The sequence below is a fragment of the Phyllobates terribilis genome, unplaced genomic scaffold, assembly GCF_046119375.1.
Source record: "Phyllobates terribilis strain yellow unplaced genomic scaffold, ASM4611937v1 Scaffold_5__5_contigs__length_657084704, whole genome shotgun sequence".
NCBI classification, from domain to species: Eukaryota; Metazoa; Chordata; class Amphibia; order Anura; family Dendrobatidae; genus Phyllobates; species Phyllobates terribilis.
Window position 1 is genome coordinate 96,005,588 of NW_027362765.1, and position 20,802 is coordinate 96,026,389.

The 20,802-nt window shown below is 45.5% G+C and overlaps 2 protein-coding genes across 2 annotated transcripts in view; one reads left to right on the forward strand and one right to left on the reverse strand.

The window, feature by feature from the left end:
* Positions 1-1,247: 1,247 nt before the first annotated feature.
* TSPAN10 (tetraspanin 10) lies at positions 1,248-5,353 on the reverse strand. The gene is made up of 3 exons (XM_073680997.1): positions 5,147-5,353; positions 3,357-3,961; positions 1,248-1,556 (listed from the first exon to the last, which is right to left on the reverse strand). The coding sequence occupies exons 1-3, from the start codon at positions 5,240-5,242 to the stop codon at positions 1,250-1,252; spliced, it is 1,008 nt and encodes a 335-aa protein (XP_073537098.1). The 5' UTR covers positions 5,243-5,353; the 3' UTR covers positions 1,248-1,249.
* A 4,101-nt stretch (positions 5,354-9,454) lies between these two features.
* The window catches only part of NPLOC4 (NPL4 homolog, ubiquitin recognition factor), a 37,775-nt gene continuing 26,427 nt past the window's right edge, over positions 9,455-20,802 (forward strand). The window contains exons 1-3 of the mRNA XM_073682562.1: positions 9,455-9,642; positions 17,305-17,385; positions 20,055-20,167. Coding sequence (XP_073538663.1) covers positions 9,628-9,642; positions 17,305-17,385; positions 20,055-20,167 — 209 coding nt within the window. The 5' untranslated portion in view covers positions 9,455-9,627. The remainder of the gene's footprint in view (positions 9,643-17,304; positions 17,386-20,054; positions 20,168-20,802) is intronic.

Sequence of the window (20,802 nt, forward strand, 5' to 3'; positions counted from 1 at the left end):
ACCAAGTATTAGGCTGAGGGTGCCAATACTTTTATCCGGCCCTTTTTTGGAGTTTTGTGTGAAATGATCAATGATTTGATTTTTGCTTCATTCTCTTTTGTGTTTTTTCCTTGCAAGCAAATTAAATGAAGATAATAATACCAAAGAATTTGTGATTGCAATCATTTTCAGGAAGAAACTGAGTATTATCTGACAGAATTGCAGGGGTGCCAATACTTTTGGCCAGCACTGTAGGTTCTAAAAGGGAAACCTGTCTATGAATTGGTTTTATCATTTCTCTCGACAGGTACTGGTCCTACCCTCACCTATCAGGCACTCATGATATATATTTTGTGCATATTAAATAACTGCATGAGGTGAAGATACACCATTTATATAAAAAAAAAAAAAAAAGAAGGACATCTCACTTGGTCAAAAGTGGTCAGATTTTTTGCACTTATTTTATACCCAATGTTCCCCTGAGTATTTTGTTTTTTGTTTAAATTAAAATTTGCCATGCGGTTCTGGAGATGTGGTCCTTTTTATTTAATGTTAATTTTTATGATCTTTACAATGGGGCGTGGCTCACAGTAATTATGCAGAACAGCCTAAAGACACGCCCCAGAGGATCCTGTTAACCACACCCAATTGTAAAAACCACAAAAAAAAAAGCCTCAAACTCTGGAACTGAATGGCGGATTTTAATTGAACAAAAACACAAACAAAAATAGATTAGTCATGGAGCAGCAGCAATAAAATCAGAGCACTTTTGACTTTGTGACAGGTGCTCTTTAAACAAAGAGGATGTCTCAAACCATTGTGCCATTAGATCAGATGTTACGGATCAGCACCATTAGTATGGAAAGGGAATGGGGGAGGTTGGGGTTAAAGTTCTCACTAACACGTTTACATTTCTTCTTTTGCAAATAAAGACAAACCAGTCTAGGTAATTTTCAAGATCAGTAGGGGGAGGGTTTCTTCTATTTTATGGCATTTCTGGATTAGGGGCAGACACAGACAGAAGAGGGCCCCTGTGCAAGAACTTGGGTCCTTTACAATCCTGGAAGTGGGCCCCTGTGCAGCTGCACCATTGATATGTCCAATGTCCACCCCTGATCTGGATGATATGCCAGAGCAGCGCAATTGCCCTCAACTGCCTTGCACTAGTTTGCCAATGGGTGGGCAAGGAGCACCATTAAGGTGACAAACCTCACATACATAACATGTACACACCTCTACCATTGTAGGGAGGAACAATTCAACCTGGATTTTAATAAATGGATTTTATTATTCTTACTTCGCTCATGACCCTTTGGGCACAAACAATACATACAAGTTCAGTGGCGGCCACCATGATGTAAGCAGCGGCAATATCCCAAATTCTGCGGTTGATCCAAAGAACAAGCTGAGGGATGCAGCCTCCCAGGTAGATCAGGCTGGCAGCCGAGGCTTCACTCATACTAAGGGCTCCAAATCCACACTGGGAATTGGGCACAGTACCGTTCTGAAGTGGGTCGATGCAGCAGGAATAAGGGACACCACAGGAGTTGACGCCAGGAGAACTGCAGTTGAAATACCTGTAGGAATAGAGACTCGTTAGTTAGAACGTTCACGTGATTATATAGATCTCTCATCCCAGTAGACCCTCAGCAAATACGTTGGTAAAGGGGGTTATATCATGTTACGACTCTTGTCGGGTATCCCGGGGCTCCTACCCCATCCCTCATGCTAGGGGCCCCCTAGCTGGCCCTGTTCCCTGGATTACTTCTGAAGGTGAAGATGCCGGGGCCACGTACCTTGTCTGAGCTCCTCAATCCGCCCTCAGTCTGTTCCCTTACCCCCCCAGGGAAGAGGGAAGTAGTAGTGTATGGCAGTACACAAACCAGACTAACAAGGCTAAAGGAAAATACCAATCATACAAATATATGCACACAAACAACACAGGTTAACACTGGGAAGTGGAGGATGGGAAACAAACCAAAACAGAAGAATAGGATTAGCAGGCAAACTAAACCACACAACAGTCTAAGCTGAAATCCACCACTCTCCAACACACTACATGCAGCATAAGCTAGCTCTGTCAATGATAACCTGCCAAAGTCCAGTATAATATATATATATATATGAGAGTGGCTAACACTGGACAGCTGAGAGCCTAAAGCCCCCGTCTCACATAGCGAGATCGCTGCTGTGTCACGGTTTTGGTGACGCAACAGTGACCTCACCAGCGATGTCGCTATGTGTGACACTTTGCAACGATCAGGCCCCTGCTGTGAGGTCGCTGATCGCTGCAAAGTGTCCTGGACCATTTTTTGGTCGTTGCTCTCCCGCTGGTCAGCACACATCGCTGTGTGTGACCAGCGATCAGGCTGGTAACCATGATAAACATCGGGTTACTAGGGGCACACGCGCACCTAGTAACCCGTTGTTTATCATGGTTACGAGCCTGCTAAAGTGAGTGGTAACCTCCCACTGTAGCAGAGTGGTAACCATGATAAACAACGGGTTACTAGGAGCGTGTGTGCCCCTAGTAACCCGATGTTTACCATAGTTACCAGCCTGCTCCTGCTTCAGCCGCAGGCTGGTAACCAGGAGCAGGACATCGTGGAAAGATTCTTTCCACGATTTCGCTGCTCCCCTGATCGTTGATGAGCCTGCCTGTTTGACAGCTCACCAGCGACCACATAGCGACGGAGCAACGATCCCTGACAGGTCGTATCGTTGTCGGGATCATTGCAGCGTCGCTAAGTGTGACGGGGCCTTAAATTAAGGTAAGCTTCCAGGAGTTCACAACTGAGCAGATTAACCCCTGCACTGCTAAAAGAACCTACACCATTTAATATGAAGGCGAAAGGCTTCTAATGAGTGCAGGAGTGGAAGGAATCAGACACTGCAGTCTTCTGGCTCCTCTGTCGCAGTAAACTCGTGACATTATTAGAGACAACTTCTTAGATGAGGCACACCATGTGCCCGACCTTCTCCGTACCCCCAGCCATAAAATATATGGACTGGCTCATTACTTATGTCCTAATACGGCATAAGGACAAAGCTTGTCTTTAGGATACAACCCTCTTTAAAACTGGTCATAGACCTCATAAATTTGATCTTCAAACGCTATTTTACAGGGTAGATGTAGGTAAAATCAGTCCTGTAGATATCCTGAGTTATATCATGTATTATACTCCAGAGCTGCACTCACTATTCTGTTCACGATAATTAGACGAGCTTGCTGACAACTCTGGTAAAATATAAGCTGCGCTGTCATTGGACATTACAAAATGCTTCAAGAGTATGATATAAAATGCAAGTCTGGATTACAACATGGGTGTGCTTTATAGACAACAATCCCCAAATAATTTGACTTAACCGATACTTACAAATTTGAGGTCCAGTCCTGGTAGGACTGCGCACCACAACACTCCATGCCAAGCTGTATTTCATCCAATATAAACTTGAGGTCTGAATCATCTTGGTATCTGTTCACGGCTACCATCATGGTCTTCTTCATCGAATCCTCAATCTGTTTGTGAAAACACAGTACCACCAGGGACACCAAACATTGTGCAATCAAAAGCGTAGTAATCCCAGCAAAAAAAAGCTTGAGGAGACAAATGTTCTCTCTGATGAAGCCAACGCATCCAGAGAAAGACAAGACACAGACGACCAAGCCCACCAGTACAAACACAAGCATGGGGTCGGTTCCCAGATTATTGATCTGCTCACCCATCAAGGACTGCTTGTCCGCAAGGCCCCAAAATCCTATGCACAGCAGTCCAAAGCCCAGCGTAAAGAAGATGAAGTTGAGAAAGAACATGAAATATTTGATGAAGGGTAGAAATGGATCGGGATGATGGCCTCGAGGTGGTGGCCAGTCTTTCGGCACAATGGAGAATGGGGAGTTGTCCACTTCAGCATTACTATGGGTGTAGTATTGGAAGTCATTCGATTCCTGGCCGTATTTTCTATTCCATTTTTGAGCATCCTGAAATTGAGGTTTTAAAATGAGAGAAGGCTCTGATCCCTCCAGGTACACAGTCATTGTCACTGCCTGTGACCCCACATTGCTCACCAGCCATAGCCGCCGCTCGCCCAAGCCAAGATGTCGCAAACCATAGCCATGGCCTGCCCAACCGTTGACATCACCAGCCACAACGATTGCCTGCCCACCCTTTGGCATTACCAGACATAGTCATTGCTTCCCCAAATGACCGCATAGATAGTCAGTCACAGTCATCTCTCCCCAGAATGTGGTAAGACATAGTCTATGCTCTCTACATCATAAATAGCCATAGTCATTGTCACAGTCAATACCCCTCCTCCTCTCAAAAAATTTAATCTATGTCAGTGCTCCCCAAAACGTTGGCAGTCATCGTCTGTGGTCCTCGCTGCCAGGTACAGTCATCGCTTCTACAACAATGCAACCATAAGTCACTGGTGGAGGTGCTGCATAATCCTGGATGGTGAAGAGTCCACTGCAAGAAACTGCTTCAAAATCCAGAGTGTGAACACAAACTTATGTAAAATAAAAACCAAAACCCCCAACTACTTAGTTATAAACTTAGCCTTGGGAGCCTACTGTATAGTGCAGCTGGCATCCATACTCTATGGAGCAGGCTCAGCTGCAGAGCACGCTCCATACACACAGAAGGGATATCTACTGAATATGTATGGCGGACGTCGCAAATTGAAACATGGGCAGAAGTAAGTCGCCTAGAAGTCATGAGCCCGGGAACTTGTTTCCTGGCTCTAACCCTACTACAGAGTCATATCTAGGATTTTCAAGGCAACAATTAAGAATTTGGGCGTTTTTAGAAATGTAGGTTGTGCATACTCCCGGACAACCAGAAAAAAACAAAACAAAACAAAACAAGGCACTTTTTCTTTTGTGCAAAATTCATGAATCTCCCCGACCCATTTTGAATAATTTGGTGCAAAAAAAATAAACATTTTATACCACAAGCCAAAAACTAAATTAGTGAAATAAACGTGACTTCAATAAATTGTATATGATGAATCGGACCCCATGTGTATTAGAAAGTTGCAGAATTTACGATGAGTCTTAATATGTAGAAGTGACTTTTTGTGGAGTAAAACCAGAGCACAAATAACCCCCTTCCCCACCCAAGCATTAAAATTCTGAAACACACAGATTATAAGGATTTATCACCTTGGATAACAAGTTTCTCGCTTCCTCATGCTGTGCTGGGTTTCTTCGCAGTTTCTGGAGTAGACGAAACATTTTTGTGCCCCTCTTCACATGCATAAAATTCGGAAAGGGGGGTAATATGGACTCCAGATATTCTGGTGATTATCCGACCCCCATCCCCCAGCACAAGTCAATCAGGAGACTGGAGGTCAGCCTCTAATCATGTGAGGCACCATGTCTTCCAGTGCAGCTTGATTTCGCCTCCTTTATTTAACCCCATCTATGCTGGAGACTTCTCCAAGCCCTGCTCAGATCTAACCTTCAATAATAGAGGCTCCATAAGCTGATCCCAATAATGAGTAGAAAAAAGGCCCCCCTAGTGCTTGGAAGGGCATGGCGCCCAATGAGGCTCTAGCACTTGACTGCAACATGTGAATAAGGCTGGAGAACACAGCAACTCTACCTGTGATATAGGTTACCACTGCTATATCACTGTTACCACAGCTCCTAAAAATGCAAAATTGCACCTGCTTTGGAGGTATAAATGGGCCCCTTACCTCTTGGGCCCCTGTGTGGCCACACAGGTTGCACCAATGATATGGTCGCCCCTGGATCTGTCAAGAAATCCCTATGGTCTATTGTTTTCAGATTTCTGAAAACCCTGTCCCCTAGGTGCAGTTTATTAAAATGACAAAAATAACCCCTGCGTTTACTCACCCTCCCCTAGTCCAGCGCTGAGTCTCTGCCACAGGAATCCGTTACTGACTGCAGCCAATCACTCAGCTCAGTGGCTCATGACGTCAACTCAGGCAGAGCTGCTGAGCTCAGTGATTGGCTGCAGACAATAACAGACACCAAGAGCAGTGGGGCGGGACTCACGGCTGGACCCAGGGATGGTGAGAAAAGCAAGTGTGTTTTTTTTTTCTTCTTAAACTGCGGTCAGGGGAAGGGATTTTCCGAAACAGAAAAGATTGGATTCACATGCAAAATTTTGCACTGTACTAAAAACTGAGTGAGAAAGGGCGAGTGTCTCTGTGACCGTAAAACTGCCTAGGTGACACAATTGTTCTTGATGTTGGCATTTAAGTGGTTAAATGGTCAGTACAGGATTATCATTAGAGGAGGCTCATCTTCTGACAAGTCTTGATCATTTATTATATATTATTATGGCATGGGTCGCAATGCAAGTTGGTGCAACCGTGACAGGCAAATCGCAAAAAAGATAATTATTTTGTATTTTTGTGACTTGGTGTCACAGTCCTGGCTGCGTAGCACCAGCCTCAGGGAGAATTTTTTTGCCCTCTCAATTAGTTTTTAATCTGAATGTTTTATATGGTCAGTATTTGATGAATTTTTTACCTCAGTATTTGTAAGCCAAGACCAGGAGAGGAACAATCAGAGGAAAAGTATAATAGAAACACGTCACCAGTTCTGTATTTATCACCCACTCCTGGTTTTGGCTTACAAATAGTGAGGTAAAAAACTGACCAAATACTGAACGTGTGAACATGGCCTTACAATCCAAGCAAAGTGGGAGTGATTTCATGAAAACCCCTGCCCACCATGCGTTCAAAGATGCTGTGTGACTATGATTTTTTTTTGGTGTATTTTTATATGCACAATTAAAGGTTATCTACACAAAAAAAAAGACATTAAAAACGCTGCTTCAAATAGGTATGAAAAACACACCCAATAAAGGGAAAAATGCAGCAAAAACGCAATAATCAGACAGAATTGTTTGGCCGTGTTTTTGTTGCGTATAAGTTCTGGGGTGGGTAGTGGGTAGAGGTTGTCATGAAATGAACATGGCCTTATTGCGTATTTTGGAGTGGACACCTGCAAAAAAACATGCAAATAAAAAGCTGCAGAAAAAAATGCAGCATTTATATTACATGTTAACATGGCCTAAAGGATTTATTTAAATCTCGCACCCAATATGCTGTTTTTTTTATGCTGTGTAAACTGATCTGCAGTGTGATCTGATCTGATCACTGATCTACGTTCTGATCTGATCACTGATCTACATTCTGATCTGATCAATGATCTGCGGTGTGATCTGATCACTGATCTACTGTCTGATCTGATCACTGATCTGTCGTGTGATCTGATCACTGAACTGTCGTGTGATCTGATCACTGAACTGTCGTGTGATCTGATCACTGAGCTGTCGTGTGATCTGATCACTGATCTGCGGTGTGATCTGATCACTGAACTGTCGTGTGATCTGATCACTGAACTGTCGTGTGATCTGATCACTGATCTGCCGTCTGATCTGATCACTGATCTGCCGTCTGATCTGATCACTGATCTACCGTCTGATCTGATCACTGATCTGCCGTCTGATCTGCGGTCTGATCTGATCACTGATCTATGGTGTGATCTGATCTGATCACTGATCTGCCGTCTGATCTGATCACTGATCTGCCGTCTGATCTGATCACTGATCTGCTGTCTGATCTGATCACTGATCTGCCGTCTGATCGGATCACTGGATCTGCCGTCTGATCTGATCACTGATCTGCCGTCTGATCGGATCACTGGATCTGCCGTCTGATCTGATCACTGGATCTGCCGTCTGATCTGATCACTGATCTGCCGTCTGATCTGATCTGCCGTCTGATCTGATCACTGATCTGCCGTCTGATCTGATCACTGATCTGCCGTCTGATCTGTGATCTGATCACTGATCCGCGGTGTGATCTGATCACTGATCTGCCGTCTGATCTGATTACTGATCTGTGGTGTGATCTGATGACTGATCTGCGGTGTGATCTGATGACTGATCTGCGGTGTGATCTGATGACTGATCTGCGGTGTGATCTGATCTGATGACTGATCTGCGGTGTGATCTGATGACTGATCTGCGGTGTGATCTGATCACTGATCTGCGGTGTGATCTGATGACTGATCTGCGGTGTGATCTGATGACTGATCTGCGGTGTGATCTGATGACTGATCTGCGGTGTGATCTGATGACTGATCTGTGGTGTGATCTGATCACTGATCTGCGGTGTGATCTGATCACTGATCTGCAGTGTGTTTTTTAAATCTGCAGCATGTCAGTTTCTCTTGTTATTGATGTGTGTTTTATTTCTGGATTTTCCCCATGTGCTTGAATGAGATGCAGAAAATCTTCATTTAAAAAAACGCGCTAGTGGTTTTATTGCGTTTTCGCAGCGGAAAAACTAAGTAAAAACACATGTAATCTGTACATGATCAAAAAGAGACAAAAAACGCAGCAGGAAAAACACACGTGACTTATTGGCTAAATGGTGCAGAAAATCTGTAGCATAAAAACCGGACCAAATACTCATCGAGGGAACTTCGCCTTAGAATATGCTGTCAGTTGTTGGAAATGGTGAACGGGTCCCCTCCTACTCCCGATGACCAGCGGCTTACTGGAGACCTCCGTGTCTGCCATGTTTGGACACCTATGAAGCCCATGGGCTTTAATCAGTAATTTTACCTTAGGCCACGGTCCCCACTATCAGTATTTGGTCAGTATTCGGTCAGTATTTTTTCTCAGGAGTGAAAGCCAAAACCAGGAGTGGGTGATAAATGCAGAATTGGTGACTTGTTTCTATTATACCTTTTCTCTGATTGTTCCTGGTTTTGGCTCCCACTCCTGAGAAAAAATACTGACCAAATACTGATATTGGGGCTGTGGCCTTTCTCTGCAAGATTACAATGAGTCGCGATCCAATACAAAATAGTGCTAAAAAATATGAAAAAAAATCAAATTAAGGTCCTTATCACCCTCTCCCTTTTACTGGACAGTAAATAAAGTCTAAAAAAAACCCCCAAAAGAACATATTTGGTGCTGCCGCGTGTGAGACCGTCCAAACTAATAAAATATTATCATATTTATCCTATACGTTAAAGACCTAAAGAAAAAATAAATCGCTGTTTCTTTGTCACTTAGCCCCCCCCTCCCACACACAAAAAAAAAAGAAATAAAAAAATCAAGAAGTTGATCGATCCCCAAAATGGTGATGATTAAACTCCGTCTCGTACTGGGAAAAACAAGCTCCATGGACGATTATTCACAGTGCGGGTTCCAAATTCAAAAGTGAAAAATGCGACAAAGATTTGAGGTCGATTTTGGAGCGGAATTTGAGCCAAAATCCTTTTGACATTTTGTCAGGGGTAAGACGCCCTAAATAGAGGGGTACAGCGGGGTCAGCATTATTATGGCGCAGGGAGCAGGACATGTAGGGGACTTTGCTGGTGGTCAGGGAGCAGGGCAACATTTACTGAGGGCATCAAAATCAGTGCCCAGGAAATGTCATCCCCAGAACCCTCATGTGTCACTAGGTGGCGCTCTCTCTATCAAGGCGGAACATTCCAAGCCGGAACCTTGTGATCTGGGATGTGACACCGGGGGGGAAGCTGAGCGAGGTGACACCAGTGCGCAGAACCGGCCGGTTGGAGCCGTTAGAGGCCGGGAATACCCGGAGGTAATCGCGGTGTGAGGCGGAGGAGGAGGCAGAGGAGCGACAGACATGGCGGAGAGCATGGTGAGTGGCTGAGGAGGAGGAGGAGGCGGCGGCGGCCGTGTGTGAGGAGCCGGGCGGGGAGAGCAGGCCCAGAAATAGTGTCATGTCATGTGTCATCACTGCCGGCTGCACCGGGCACAGACACAGTGGGAGGTGCACAGCTGCTCACCGCGGGTATATAGCATGTAGGGATTATATATATATATATATATATATATATATATATGTGAGAAAATGGAGGCAGCACAGCAGTCTGAATAGGGGAAAAGCTTGTGCTAGTTATTTCTCAAGAAAGGTTCTCAGCTAGAACCGAAAGGTCGCCATTATGGGCTAGTAACTGGCTCAAATTGATGTGCTGCCTCCATTATTCTCAGTTTATATTGAAGGGTTGCTCTTTAACTGGGAGGCTTGGCACCTTGACCTGCTGGTGCTTTCTATGTGTGTGTATGTATGTATGTGTGTGTATATATATATATATATATATATATATATATATATATAACACACTAACATATAATGCTCCAATACTTGCAGAACGTTACTTAAACACAATATACTAACACACACTAAAGCACAGGGTCTCAATACTTATGCACACAGATAAATGCAGTTGTGTAAGTATCAGAGCACTAGGTGTTTGTGTTTATATACACACACACACATTAGTGTGTTGTGACCTGAAATGTCAGGCTTCACAAATGTCTGTGAACTCTGATGGTGTGAGAAGCCATTTTTACACACAGATGTAATTAGTGTAAGGACCATTGTGAAGTCTGGTGACCCCCAGCAGAAGAAGCAACCTGCTCCCCTGGCATTGGGTGGTGGTGGAGATAAAGGAGGCCAGCCAGTGCCTTTGCTGTGGTCGCTGTCGGGACTCCAGTTAAATCTGCAGCCGCACGGGACATAGTGTCCTGCACAGTGCAAGAAGTGCCCAACTGCCAGACGGCGTCGTCAGTTAGGGATCAGAGGAGAGATGTCTATGGAGGATCCTTAGTTGTCAGCGATGGGAAGAGAGCTGGGGTACTTTCCTGTAAGCCTGAGGTGCTGTGGATGCCAAGGTCCTGGCTGAGAGGAGAAGTTTTAGTGCAGGTATAGTGCTATATGCAGCGGGGGTGAGGAGAGCTGCTACGCATTGCCGGAAAAGAGCTGGATTCATCACACCATAAGGGGCTGTTGGCTCAGTGTATTGCACCTTTTTTCAGCCAAGGACCATGTGGATATTTATACCATCCTTCGGGGGCCGTACAAATTGTGCCCTAACTCCGCCACAAAGTAAGGCTCTCAAAACACAGCTGCCAGCCCAAGCAATGTGGTCCCCAAGAATCTGCCTGGGGGCCGGAGAAATGGCTCGCGGGCCTGAAGTTCCCCATCCTTGGTGTACTGAATAACTGTGGAGAGCTGTAACCATCATCATCAACTCCTCCCATAAAAGCGAGTTTTCTTCCTGTTGCACCTGAGGCCTGGACATTGCTTATTGAGACAGGCTGATCCTGCATCCTTTCCACAACTTTCCAATTTTTATTTTGCTGAGGACGGCCCACCGGCCGACGAGGCTGCCATTATGCCCCGACTTGGTGGAGGCAGACCCAGATTATCATATATATATTATACATAAACATGTAGACACAGCTGTACAGACAATATATATACACATATAATTATCCAGTTCTGACAGAACTCTTTATATGTGGGTTATTTATATTAGTGGTATACATGTAGCCACAGTTGAAACCAGAAGTTTACATACACTATATAAAAATACACATTTGAATGTTTTTCTCAATATCTGACATGAAATCAGAATAAACCTTTCCCGTTTTAGGTCAATTAGGATTACCATAATTTTTAATATTTGCCAAATGCCAGAATAATGAGAGAGAGAGAGAATGCTTTAAGGCATTTTTATTACTTACTGCAAAGTCAAAAGTTTACATACATTTCATTAGTATTTGGTACTATTGCCCTTAAACTGAATGACTTGGGTCAAACATTTGGGATATCCTTCTACAAGCTTCTCACAATAGTTGGTTAGAATTTGGGCCCATTCCTCCTGACAAAACTGATGTAACTGATCCAGGCTTGTAGGTCGCCTTGCTCTGGTGTAACTGATCCAGGTTTGTAGGTCGCCTTGCTCGCACCTGCCTTTTCAGCTTTGCCCATAATTTTTCAATAGGATTGAGATCAGGGCTTTGTGATGGCCACTCCAAAACATGGACTTTGTTATCCTTAAAGGGGTTGTCCACTACTTTTACATTAAAGGGGTTGTCCACTACTTTTACATTTTAGGATAGGGCATCAATGTATGATCGTCCGGGGTCCCGAATGAGGCACCCCCGCCAATCAGCTGTTATCTGTGACGGCAGCCGCCGGCTGAGAGTGCTCACCTGCGGGGCTCCGCCGTCAAGCAGATCAATGTAAGAGTAGTGGACAACCCCTTTAAGCCACTTTGATACTATTTTGGCAGTATGCTTCGGGTCATTGTCAATTTGGAAGACCCATTTCCGCCCAAGCTTTAACTTCCTGGCTGATGTCTTGAGATGTTGCTTCAGTATTGCCACATAATCTTCTTTTCTCATGATGCCATCTATTTTGTGAAGTGCAGCAAAACAACCCTACAACATGATGCAACATGATGCTGCCACCCCCGTGTTTCACAGTTGGGATGGTGTTTTTAGGCTTCTAAGCTTCTCCCTTTTTCCTCCAAACGCAACGATGGTCATTATGCCCAAAAAGTTCAATTTTAGTTTCATCATACCACAGGACATGCCTCCAAAAATTAAGGTCTCTGTTCCTGTGTGCATTTGCAAACATTAATCTGGCTTTTTTATGTATCTTTTGGAGTAATGGCTTCTTCATGGGAGAGTGGACTTTTCAGCCCATGTTGTTACACTACTCGTTTCACTGTGGATATTGACACAATCTTACCAGCTTCCGCCATCATCTTCACAAGGTCTTTTGCTTTTGTCCTTGGGTTGATATGCACCTGTTGGACCAAAGCACGGTCATCTCCAGGACACAGAACCCGTCTCCTTCCTGAGCGGTATGATAGCTGGATATTCCCATCTTGTTTGTACTTGCGTATAATTATTTGTACAGATGATCGAGGCACCTTCAGGTATCTTGAAATTGTACCCAAGGATGAGCCAGACTTGTGCAAGTCCACAATTCTCTTCCTGATATCTTGGCTGATTTCTTTAGACTTTCCCTTGATGCTACACAAAGAAGCAGTGTGTTTCAGGTGTGCATTAAAATACATCCACAGGTGTGTCTCTAATTAACTCAGATGTTACCAAAAAACTATCAAAAGCTTCCAAACACGTGACATCATCACATGAGCAGTCCAGAATTGTTTAAAGGCATAGTAATCTTAGTGTATGTAAACTTTTGACTTTGCAGTAAGTAATAAAAATGCCTTAAAACATTCTCTCTCTCATTATTCTGGCATTTGGCAAATATTAAAAATTATAGTAATCATAATTGACCTAAAACGGGAAAGGTTTATTCTCATTTTATGTCAGATATTGAGAAAAACATGAATATGTGTCTTTTTATATAATATACGTAAACTTCTGGTTTCAACTGTGTGTGTGTGTGTGTGTGTGTATATTTGTATGTATATGTGTATGTATATATATATATATCTCTTATGATGCCCAGTTACTTAGAAAACGCTGTGCATATTTATTAATTAATGATATACATGTAGTCACAGCTGTACAGACTATATATACATTGCTCAAAAAAATAAAGTGAACACTAAAATAACACATCCTAGATCTGAATGAATGAAATATTCTCATTGAATACTTTGTTCTGTACAAAGTTGAATGTGCTGACAACAAAATCACACAAAAATCATCAATGGAAATCAAATTTATTAACCAATGGAGGCGTGGATTTGGAGTCCCCCCCCCCCCCCAAATTAAAGTGTAAGGCTGTGTGCCCACGTAGCGTTTTTCAAGCGTTTATGCTGCGGATTTTCCGCAGCGGAAACGCTTGTGAAACGCTAGGTAATCCGCACCCCATGGTCCCCAAGGGGATTCCGCATGTTCTATGCACATGCTGCGGATTTTTCCGCAGCGTTTATGCTGCGTACAAAAATCCGCAGCATGTCAATTAATTTTGCGGAAGCGCAGCGGAACTCCCGCCATTTACTTGCATTGAGACGCACAGAAACCGCGACTGTACATTTTTACAAGCGGCTTCTATGCGTCTCTATGTGCGGATGGTACCCAGTTCTGGAGGAGAGGAGACTCTCATCCAGACCTGGGTACCATTGTACCTGTAAAAAAAGAATAAAATAACAAATAAAGTTTATACTCACCTGTCCGGAGGCTTCTCTCTGAATGCCAGCAGCGCTGAAGGACCTTCGGTGACGTCACAGTCATGTGACCGCAGGCCCTTCACCGCTGTGTCTCGCGATATGCCGGCAGCCGGGAACCAGACAGGAACGAGCGCTGCAGCCACGCCGGGGCCTCGGGGGTGAGTATAGCTTTATTTGTTTTAATTTTTACGGTTCACACTGTATAAATCCATGCTGTTTGCATGGATTTATACAGTGTGACCTAGTTGTCAAGCACTTTCCAAGTGATGCTATCGCCTGGAAAGTGCTTGTCAATCTGCATGCGGAAACGCATGTGAACCCGCATGTGGATCCGCATGTATTCTGCAGGAAAAACGCATGCACAATCTGCATGCGTTTTTTTCTGCCAGGGAGATGCAGAAATGCTGCAGAAATTTTCTGCTTCATTTCTGCATCGTGGGCACATAGCCTAAAAAGACACTACAGGCTGATCCAACGTTGATGTAATGTCCTTAAAACAAGTCAAAATGAGACTCAGGCTGAGTTCACACGATGCGTATTTAATGCGTTTCCGCGGTTGTGTAAACGCCGCGAAAACGCATGGTAGAAGGACAGCAATGTTCCCCAATTGAAATCCGCATGTGCTGTGCCCATGATGCGGATTTTTCCGCAGCGTAAACTCTGCGCTCAAAAATCCGCAGCATGTCAATTAATTTTGCGTAAGCGCGGCGTTTTCGCCGCCATTGACTTGCATTAGAACGCGCCAATTCCGCAAGACTGCATCTGTACTTGCGTAATTGGTGCGTTCTAATGTGCGGATGGTACCCGGGTGTAGAGGAGAGGAGAGTCTCATCCACACCCAGGTACCATTAAAAAAGCTGTAAAACAAGAATAAAATAAAAAATATATATATACTTACCATCTGTCGGCCCGCGCAGCGCTCCTGCTTGGTTCTCGGCACTTGCAGTGAGTTGAAGGACCTGCGCTGACGTCAGAGTCATGTGACGGGTCACGTGACGCTGACGTCGGCAGGTCTTTCAATTCAAAGTTGCCGGCAAGGGAGAACGGTGTGAGCAGGACAGCGCGGGCCATCAGAGGGTAAAGTATACATGTATTTTTTATTTTTACCATTCTCTCGGGTCACACTATATAAATCCATGCTGTTTGTATGGATTTATATAGTGTGACCTAGTTGTCAAGCACTTTCCATGTGATGCTAAAATCGCCTGGAAAGCGCTTGTCAATCCACATGCGGAAACGCATGTGAATCCGCATGTATTCCGCAGGAAAAACGCATGCACAATCTGCATGCGTTTTTTCTGCCAGGGAGATGCAGAAATGATGCAGAAATTTTCTGCATCGTGTGCACATACCCTCCGTATTGTTTGTGGCCTCCACGTGCCTGTATGACCCCCCTACAACGCCTGGGCATGCTCCTGATGAGGTCGTGGATGGTCTCCTGTGGGATCTCCTCCCAGACATGAACTAAAGCATCCGCCAACTCCTGGACAGTCTGTGGTGCAACGTGACGTTGGTGGATGGAGCGAGACATGATGTCCCAGATGTGCTCAATCGGATTCAGGTCTGGGGAACGGGCAGGCCAGTCCATAGCTTCAATGTCTTCATCTTGCAGGAACTGCAGACACACTCCAGCCACATGAGGTCTGGCTTTGTCCTGCATTAGGAGGAACCCAGGGTCAACCGCACCAGCATATGGTCTCACAAGGGGTCTGAGGATCTCATCTCGGTACCTAATGGCAGTCAGGCTACCTCTGGCGAGCACAAAGAAATGCCACCCCACACCATTACTGACCCACTGCCAAACCGGTCATGCTGAAGGATGTTGCAGGCAGAAGATCGCTCTCCACGGCGTCTCCAGACTCTGTCACATGTGCTCAGTGTGAACCTGCTTTCATCTGTGAAGAGCACAGGGCACCAGTGGCGACTTTGCCAATCCTGGTGTTCTGTGGCAAATGCAAAGTGTCCTGCATGGTGTTGGGCTGTGAGCACAACCCCCATCTGTGGATGTCGGGCCTTCATACCACCCTCATGGAGTCGGTTTCTAACCGTTTGTGCAGACACATGCACATTTGTGGCCTGCTGGAGGTCGTTTTGCAGGGCTCTGGCAGTGCTCCTCCTGTTCCTCCTTGCACAAAGGCGGAGCTAGCTGTCCTGCTGCTGGGTTGTTACTCTCCTACGGCCTCCTGCACGTCTCCTGGTGTACTGGCCTGTCTCCTGCTAGAGCCTCCAGCCTCTGGACACTACGCTGACAGACACAGCAAACCTTCTTGCCACAGCTCGCATTGATGTGCCATCCTGGATGAGCTGCACTACCTGAGCAACTTCTGTGGGTTGTAGAGTCCGTCTCATGCTACCACGAGTGTGAAAGCACAACCAACATTCAAAAGTGACCAAAACATCAGCCAGAAAGCATTGGTACTGAGATGTGGTCTGTGGTCCCCATCGGCAGAACCACTCCCTTATTGAGTGTGTCTTGATAATTGCCAATAATTTCCATATATTGTCTATTCCATTTACACAACAGCATGTGAAATTGATTGTCAATCAGTGTTGCTTCCTAAGTGGACAGTTTGATTTCACAGAAGTTTGACTTACTTGGAGTTATATTCTGTTGTTTAAGTGTTCCCTTTATTTTATTGAGCAGTGTGTGTGTGTGTGTGTGTGTGTATATATATATATATATATATATATATATATATATATATATATATATATATATATATATATATATATAATTACACACACACACATACTGCTCCAGTACTGACAGAACTCTGTGTGTGTGTATGAAAATGGCAAATCATCAAGATGTCACTTGCAGTACAGAATGGACCAGTGGTGCGACCAATTCTCCGAACACGGCAACACCTAGCCGCATGTTGCTGATACTACTGTGTGCAGTCCGCATGGCCTAAACTTGGTACCATGGCTGCAGAGTCTTCGGACTTGTTTTCCATCGAGCCCATCTGGGACGTCATTGATTGGCAATTGCCCCAGCCCCCCTAAATCGAAAGTCACTGACTGACTTTAATAGTGTAGTTAGGGAAGGATAGGGAATTTTTAATTTAAGCATGTTAGAAAATAGTGTAGATTATGGCACTAAATGGAAAGGGTTTTAGGGTCAAAATTACTTTGGACTTCGGACAACCCCTTTAAGAAAACAACTAGACTAGCTTGCCCTTGGTACTGTACATAGTCAGAATACCCCTTTACTTAGCATGGCTTCAGAAAGCTTAGAGAACAAGAGGGTCCCATGCTCAAGCAGGGGAACAAACTCCCTCATACATGCCCAGATATGTATACATGCATAAGTATATAATTAGTATAATATGAATGGGAATTGTACTTTTATTCTATAGATCATCCGTATCCAGTCTCCGGAGGGGGTGAAGCGCATCAACGCAAGCAAGCGGGAAACTGCTGCAACGTTTCTCAAAAAGGTTTGTCTCCTTCTCGTATTGACAGGGTATTAATTCATTACTGCATCCATTATACACTGCTGTGCTCCCATATTGCACAATTAAAGGGATTCTCCTACTAAATGCAATAATCATTTATCCCCAGCATAGCTGATAAATGTGTGAACGCTGGGAACTCCACCGATCCGGATAACAGGGGCTACAAAATCAATAATGAGGGGGAAGTGGTAGTATGCATGCTTGTCAATTGCTCCATTCACTTCTATGGGACTGGTGGAAGTAGAAGAAGTGACTGGAGTTATAATCGTGTCATAAGTACATTCACATGGTGAATTTTGGGACTCCTGTTTTGGAGGTCACACATAGTGGATGTACCCCCAGGGTCCCACTGATTCCAGTAAGTGGCAACGTATATTTTTTGTTGTATACCTTCAGCGCAGAAATAAAACGCATAGTGACCAGAACCAGACACGGTTAATAATTAATCTGCCTTTCTAAAGTTTACTGTGCCAATGATAGGAAGTCATTGCGGGCTGAGCTGGGTGTAAATCACTGCCCGATCTCAGCAGGATCAGGTTACAGCCTGTACACTGCGCAAAAGCTCAATATTGGCATTGTGAATGTCACTTATTTATTGTGTTTTATTTGTATTTTTGTTACATTTAATAACCTTAATGTTTTTGCTCCATAATATATATATTTTTTTACTCATGCACTTTCTTTTTATTTTAGCGCTATACTTTTGTGTTCTATTTTGTATTTATATCTCGGTTTATTTTATTTCCTGTTTTATCAGTTAATGAGTTTGGTATATAATTTTATATTTGCAAAAAATTTAGATTAAATAGTATTTGGCAAAAGTTCTGACAAATCGTTGAGCTCTGGGTTGCCAGAGGCGAACGGCTGCACGCTTTACTCCATTGTCTTTTTATAGGTCTACAGGGAGAGCAGGGTCACTGGTATATAGATTATATACTGTCTGTGAACCCATTTACTACTTTCCCAGGGGAGCTGAAAAAGCCAATCAGAGTTTACAGGCACAGCGTTCAGCCGATCGCTCTCTGTGTTTTCTACCTACTTTATTGTAATCTTGTATCTGATGGTAGTAATAAGATGCCTGCTGAAATGTGCGTGGGAGCGTGCCACAGGATGTTGGCCTCAACTGAAATGTGGGGTGAGACTGAGCCACGGGGCATTGGCCTGTGATGACGTGGGGTCGAGCTCTGCTGGAACGTGGGGTGAGTGTATGCCACGGGGAAGTGGGCTGTGCTGGAACGTGGGCTGAGTGTGCCATGGGGAAGTGGGTTGAGCTGGAATGTTGAGTGAAGGTGTACCACAGGGAAGTGGGCTATGCTGGAACGTGGTGTGAGTGTGCTATAGGGCGGTGAGCTGTGCTGGAATGTGGGGTGAAAGTGTGTCGCGGGGAATTGGGCTAAGCATTGAATGTGGTGTGAGAGTGTGCCATGTGGAAGTGGGCTGTGCTGAAACATTGGGTGAGGGTGGGCCACAAGGCAGTGAGTTGTGCTGGAATGTGGTGTGAGTGTGTGCCACGGGAAGTGGGCTATGCTGGAACGTGGTGAGGGTGTGCTATGGGTCGGTAAGCTGTGCTGGATTGTAGGGTGAGTGTGCTATGGGGGCGGTGGGCTGTACTGGATTATGAGGGGAGTTCGCCACGGGGAAGTAGGTTGTGCTGGAATGTGGGCTGAGTGTCTGCCACGGGGCGGTGGGCTGTGCTGTAACGTGGGTTAGTCTGCCATGGGGAAGTGGGCTGTACTGGAATATTGGGGGAGTGTGCACCATGGGGTGGTGAGCTCTGCTGGATTGTGGGGTGAGTGTGCTACGGGGCGGTGGGCTGTGCTGGATTGTGGGGTGTGTGCGTGCCACAGGGCGGTGGGCTGTGCTGGATTGTGGTGTGTGTGTGTGTGTGTGTGTGTGTGTGTGTGTGTGTGTGTGTGTGTGTGTGTGTGTGTGTGTGTGTGTGTGTGTGCGCGCGCGCGCGCCATGGGGCGGTGGGCTGTGCTGGATTGTGGGGTGTGTGCGTGCTACGGGGCGGTGGGCTGTGCTGGATTGTGGGGTGAGTGTGTGCCACGGGGCGGTGGGCTGTGCTGGATCGTGGGGTGAGTGCGTGCCACGGGGCGGTGGGCTATGCTGGATCGTGGGGTGTGTGCGTGCCACGGGGCGGTGGGCTGTGTTGGATTGTGGGGTGAGTGTGTGCCATGGGGAGGTGGGCTGTGCTGGATTGTGGGGTGAGTGTGTGCCACGGGGCGGTGGGCTGTGCTGGATTGTTGGGTGAGTGTGTGCCATGGGGAGGTGGGGTGAGTGTGTGCCACGGGGCGATGGGCTGTGCTGGATTGTGGGGTGTGTGCGTGCCACGGGGCAGTGGGCTGTGCTGGATTGTTGGGTGAGTGTGTGCCATGGGGAGGTGGGGTGAGTGTGTGCCACGGGGCGATGGGCTGTGCTGGATTGTGGGGTGTGTGCGTGCCACGGGGCGGTGGGCTGTGCTGGATTGTTGGGTGAGTGTGTGCCATGGGGAGGTGGGGTGAGTGTGTGCCACGGGGCGATGGGCTGTGCTGGATTGTGGGGTGTGTGCGTGCCACGGGGCAGTGGACTGTGCTGGATTGCTCACACAATTCCATGTTGGTGCAGTGTCATGTTGTAAAATCTTCTCTTTTTGTGTTTTTTTTCCACAGGTAGCGAAAGAGTTTGGTTTCAGGAATAACGGCTTCTCTGTGTATGTGAACAGGAACAGGACAGGAGAGATATCCGCCAGCCAAAACAAGTCACTCAACCTACTCAAAATTAAGTGAGTACCCTGCCTTATTTATCTGCCATTGTCAGTGTGCCCGTGACCTTCAGCAAGTACTGTCTGTGGCATGGCTACAACTACAGGGTTATCGGGTACAACTAGGATATCAGCTGTTTTGCAAAATCGTGAAGGCAGCTTGAGGCAAATTTATTTCTAGATTCCAGAGGAAAAGTGATATATTGCTGGTCGGTGGGGTTCACACTGCTGAGACCCTGACTGATCTTGTAAAGAGGCCTCTGAAATGCCCCGTTGGATTGGAGCCATGGCTGTGCTTACGCACTATCGCTGCGTTCAGTTTTAACAGGACAGACGAGCGCTGTACTCTTTGTTTCCGGTAGTACCATCAATAATAAATAGATCGATGGCACGCATGCATGGCCATCTTTTAATGGTATTGAGGCCCTTCATAGCCCATTTTTGGGATTTGTGGGGGTCTCGATGGTGTGAAATAACTCTGTTAAGGGAATCTGTCCGCAGGATTTCACCCCCAAAACTATTTATATGTAAATGTAGCTCTTTCAAAGAGAAGTCCAGCAATACCTTTATATGGCCAGTTTATTTGTCCCATCAGCTCGGAGCAACTCCAAAGGCTTCAGATTGTTTTCCATGCAAGTAATGTCTCCTCACATATA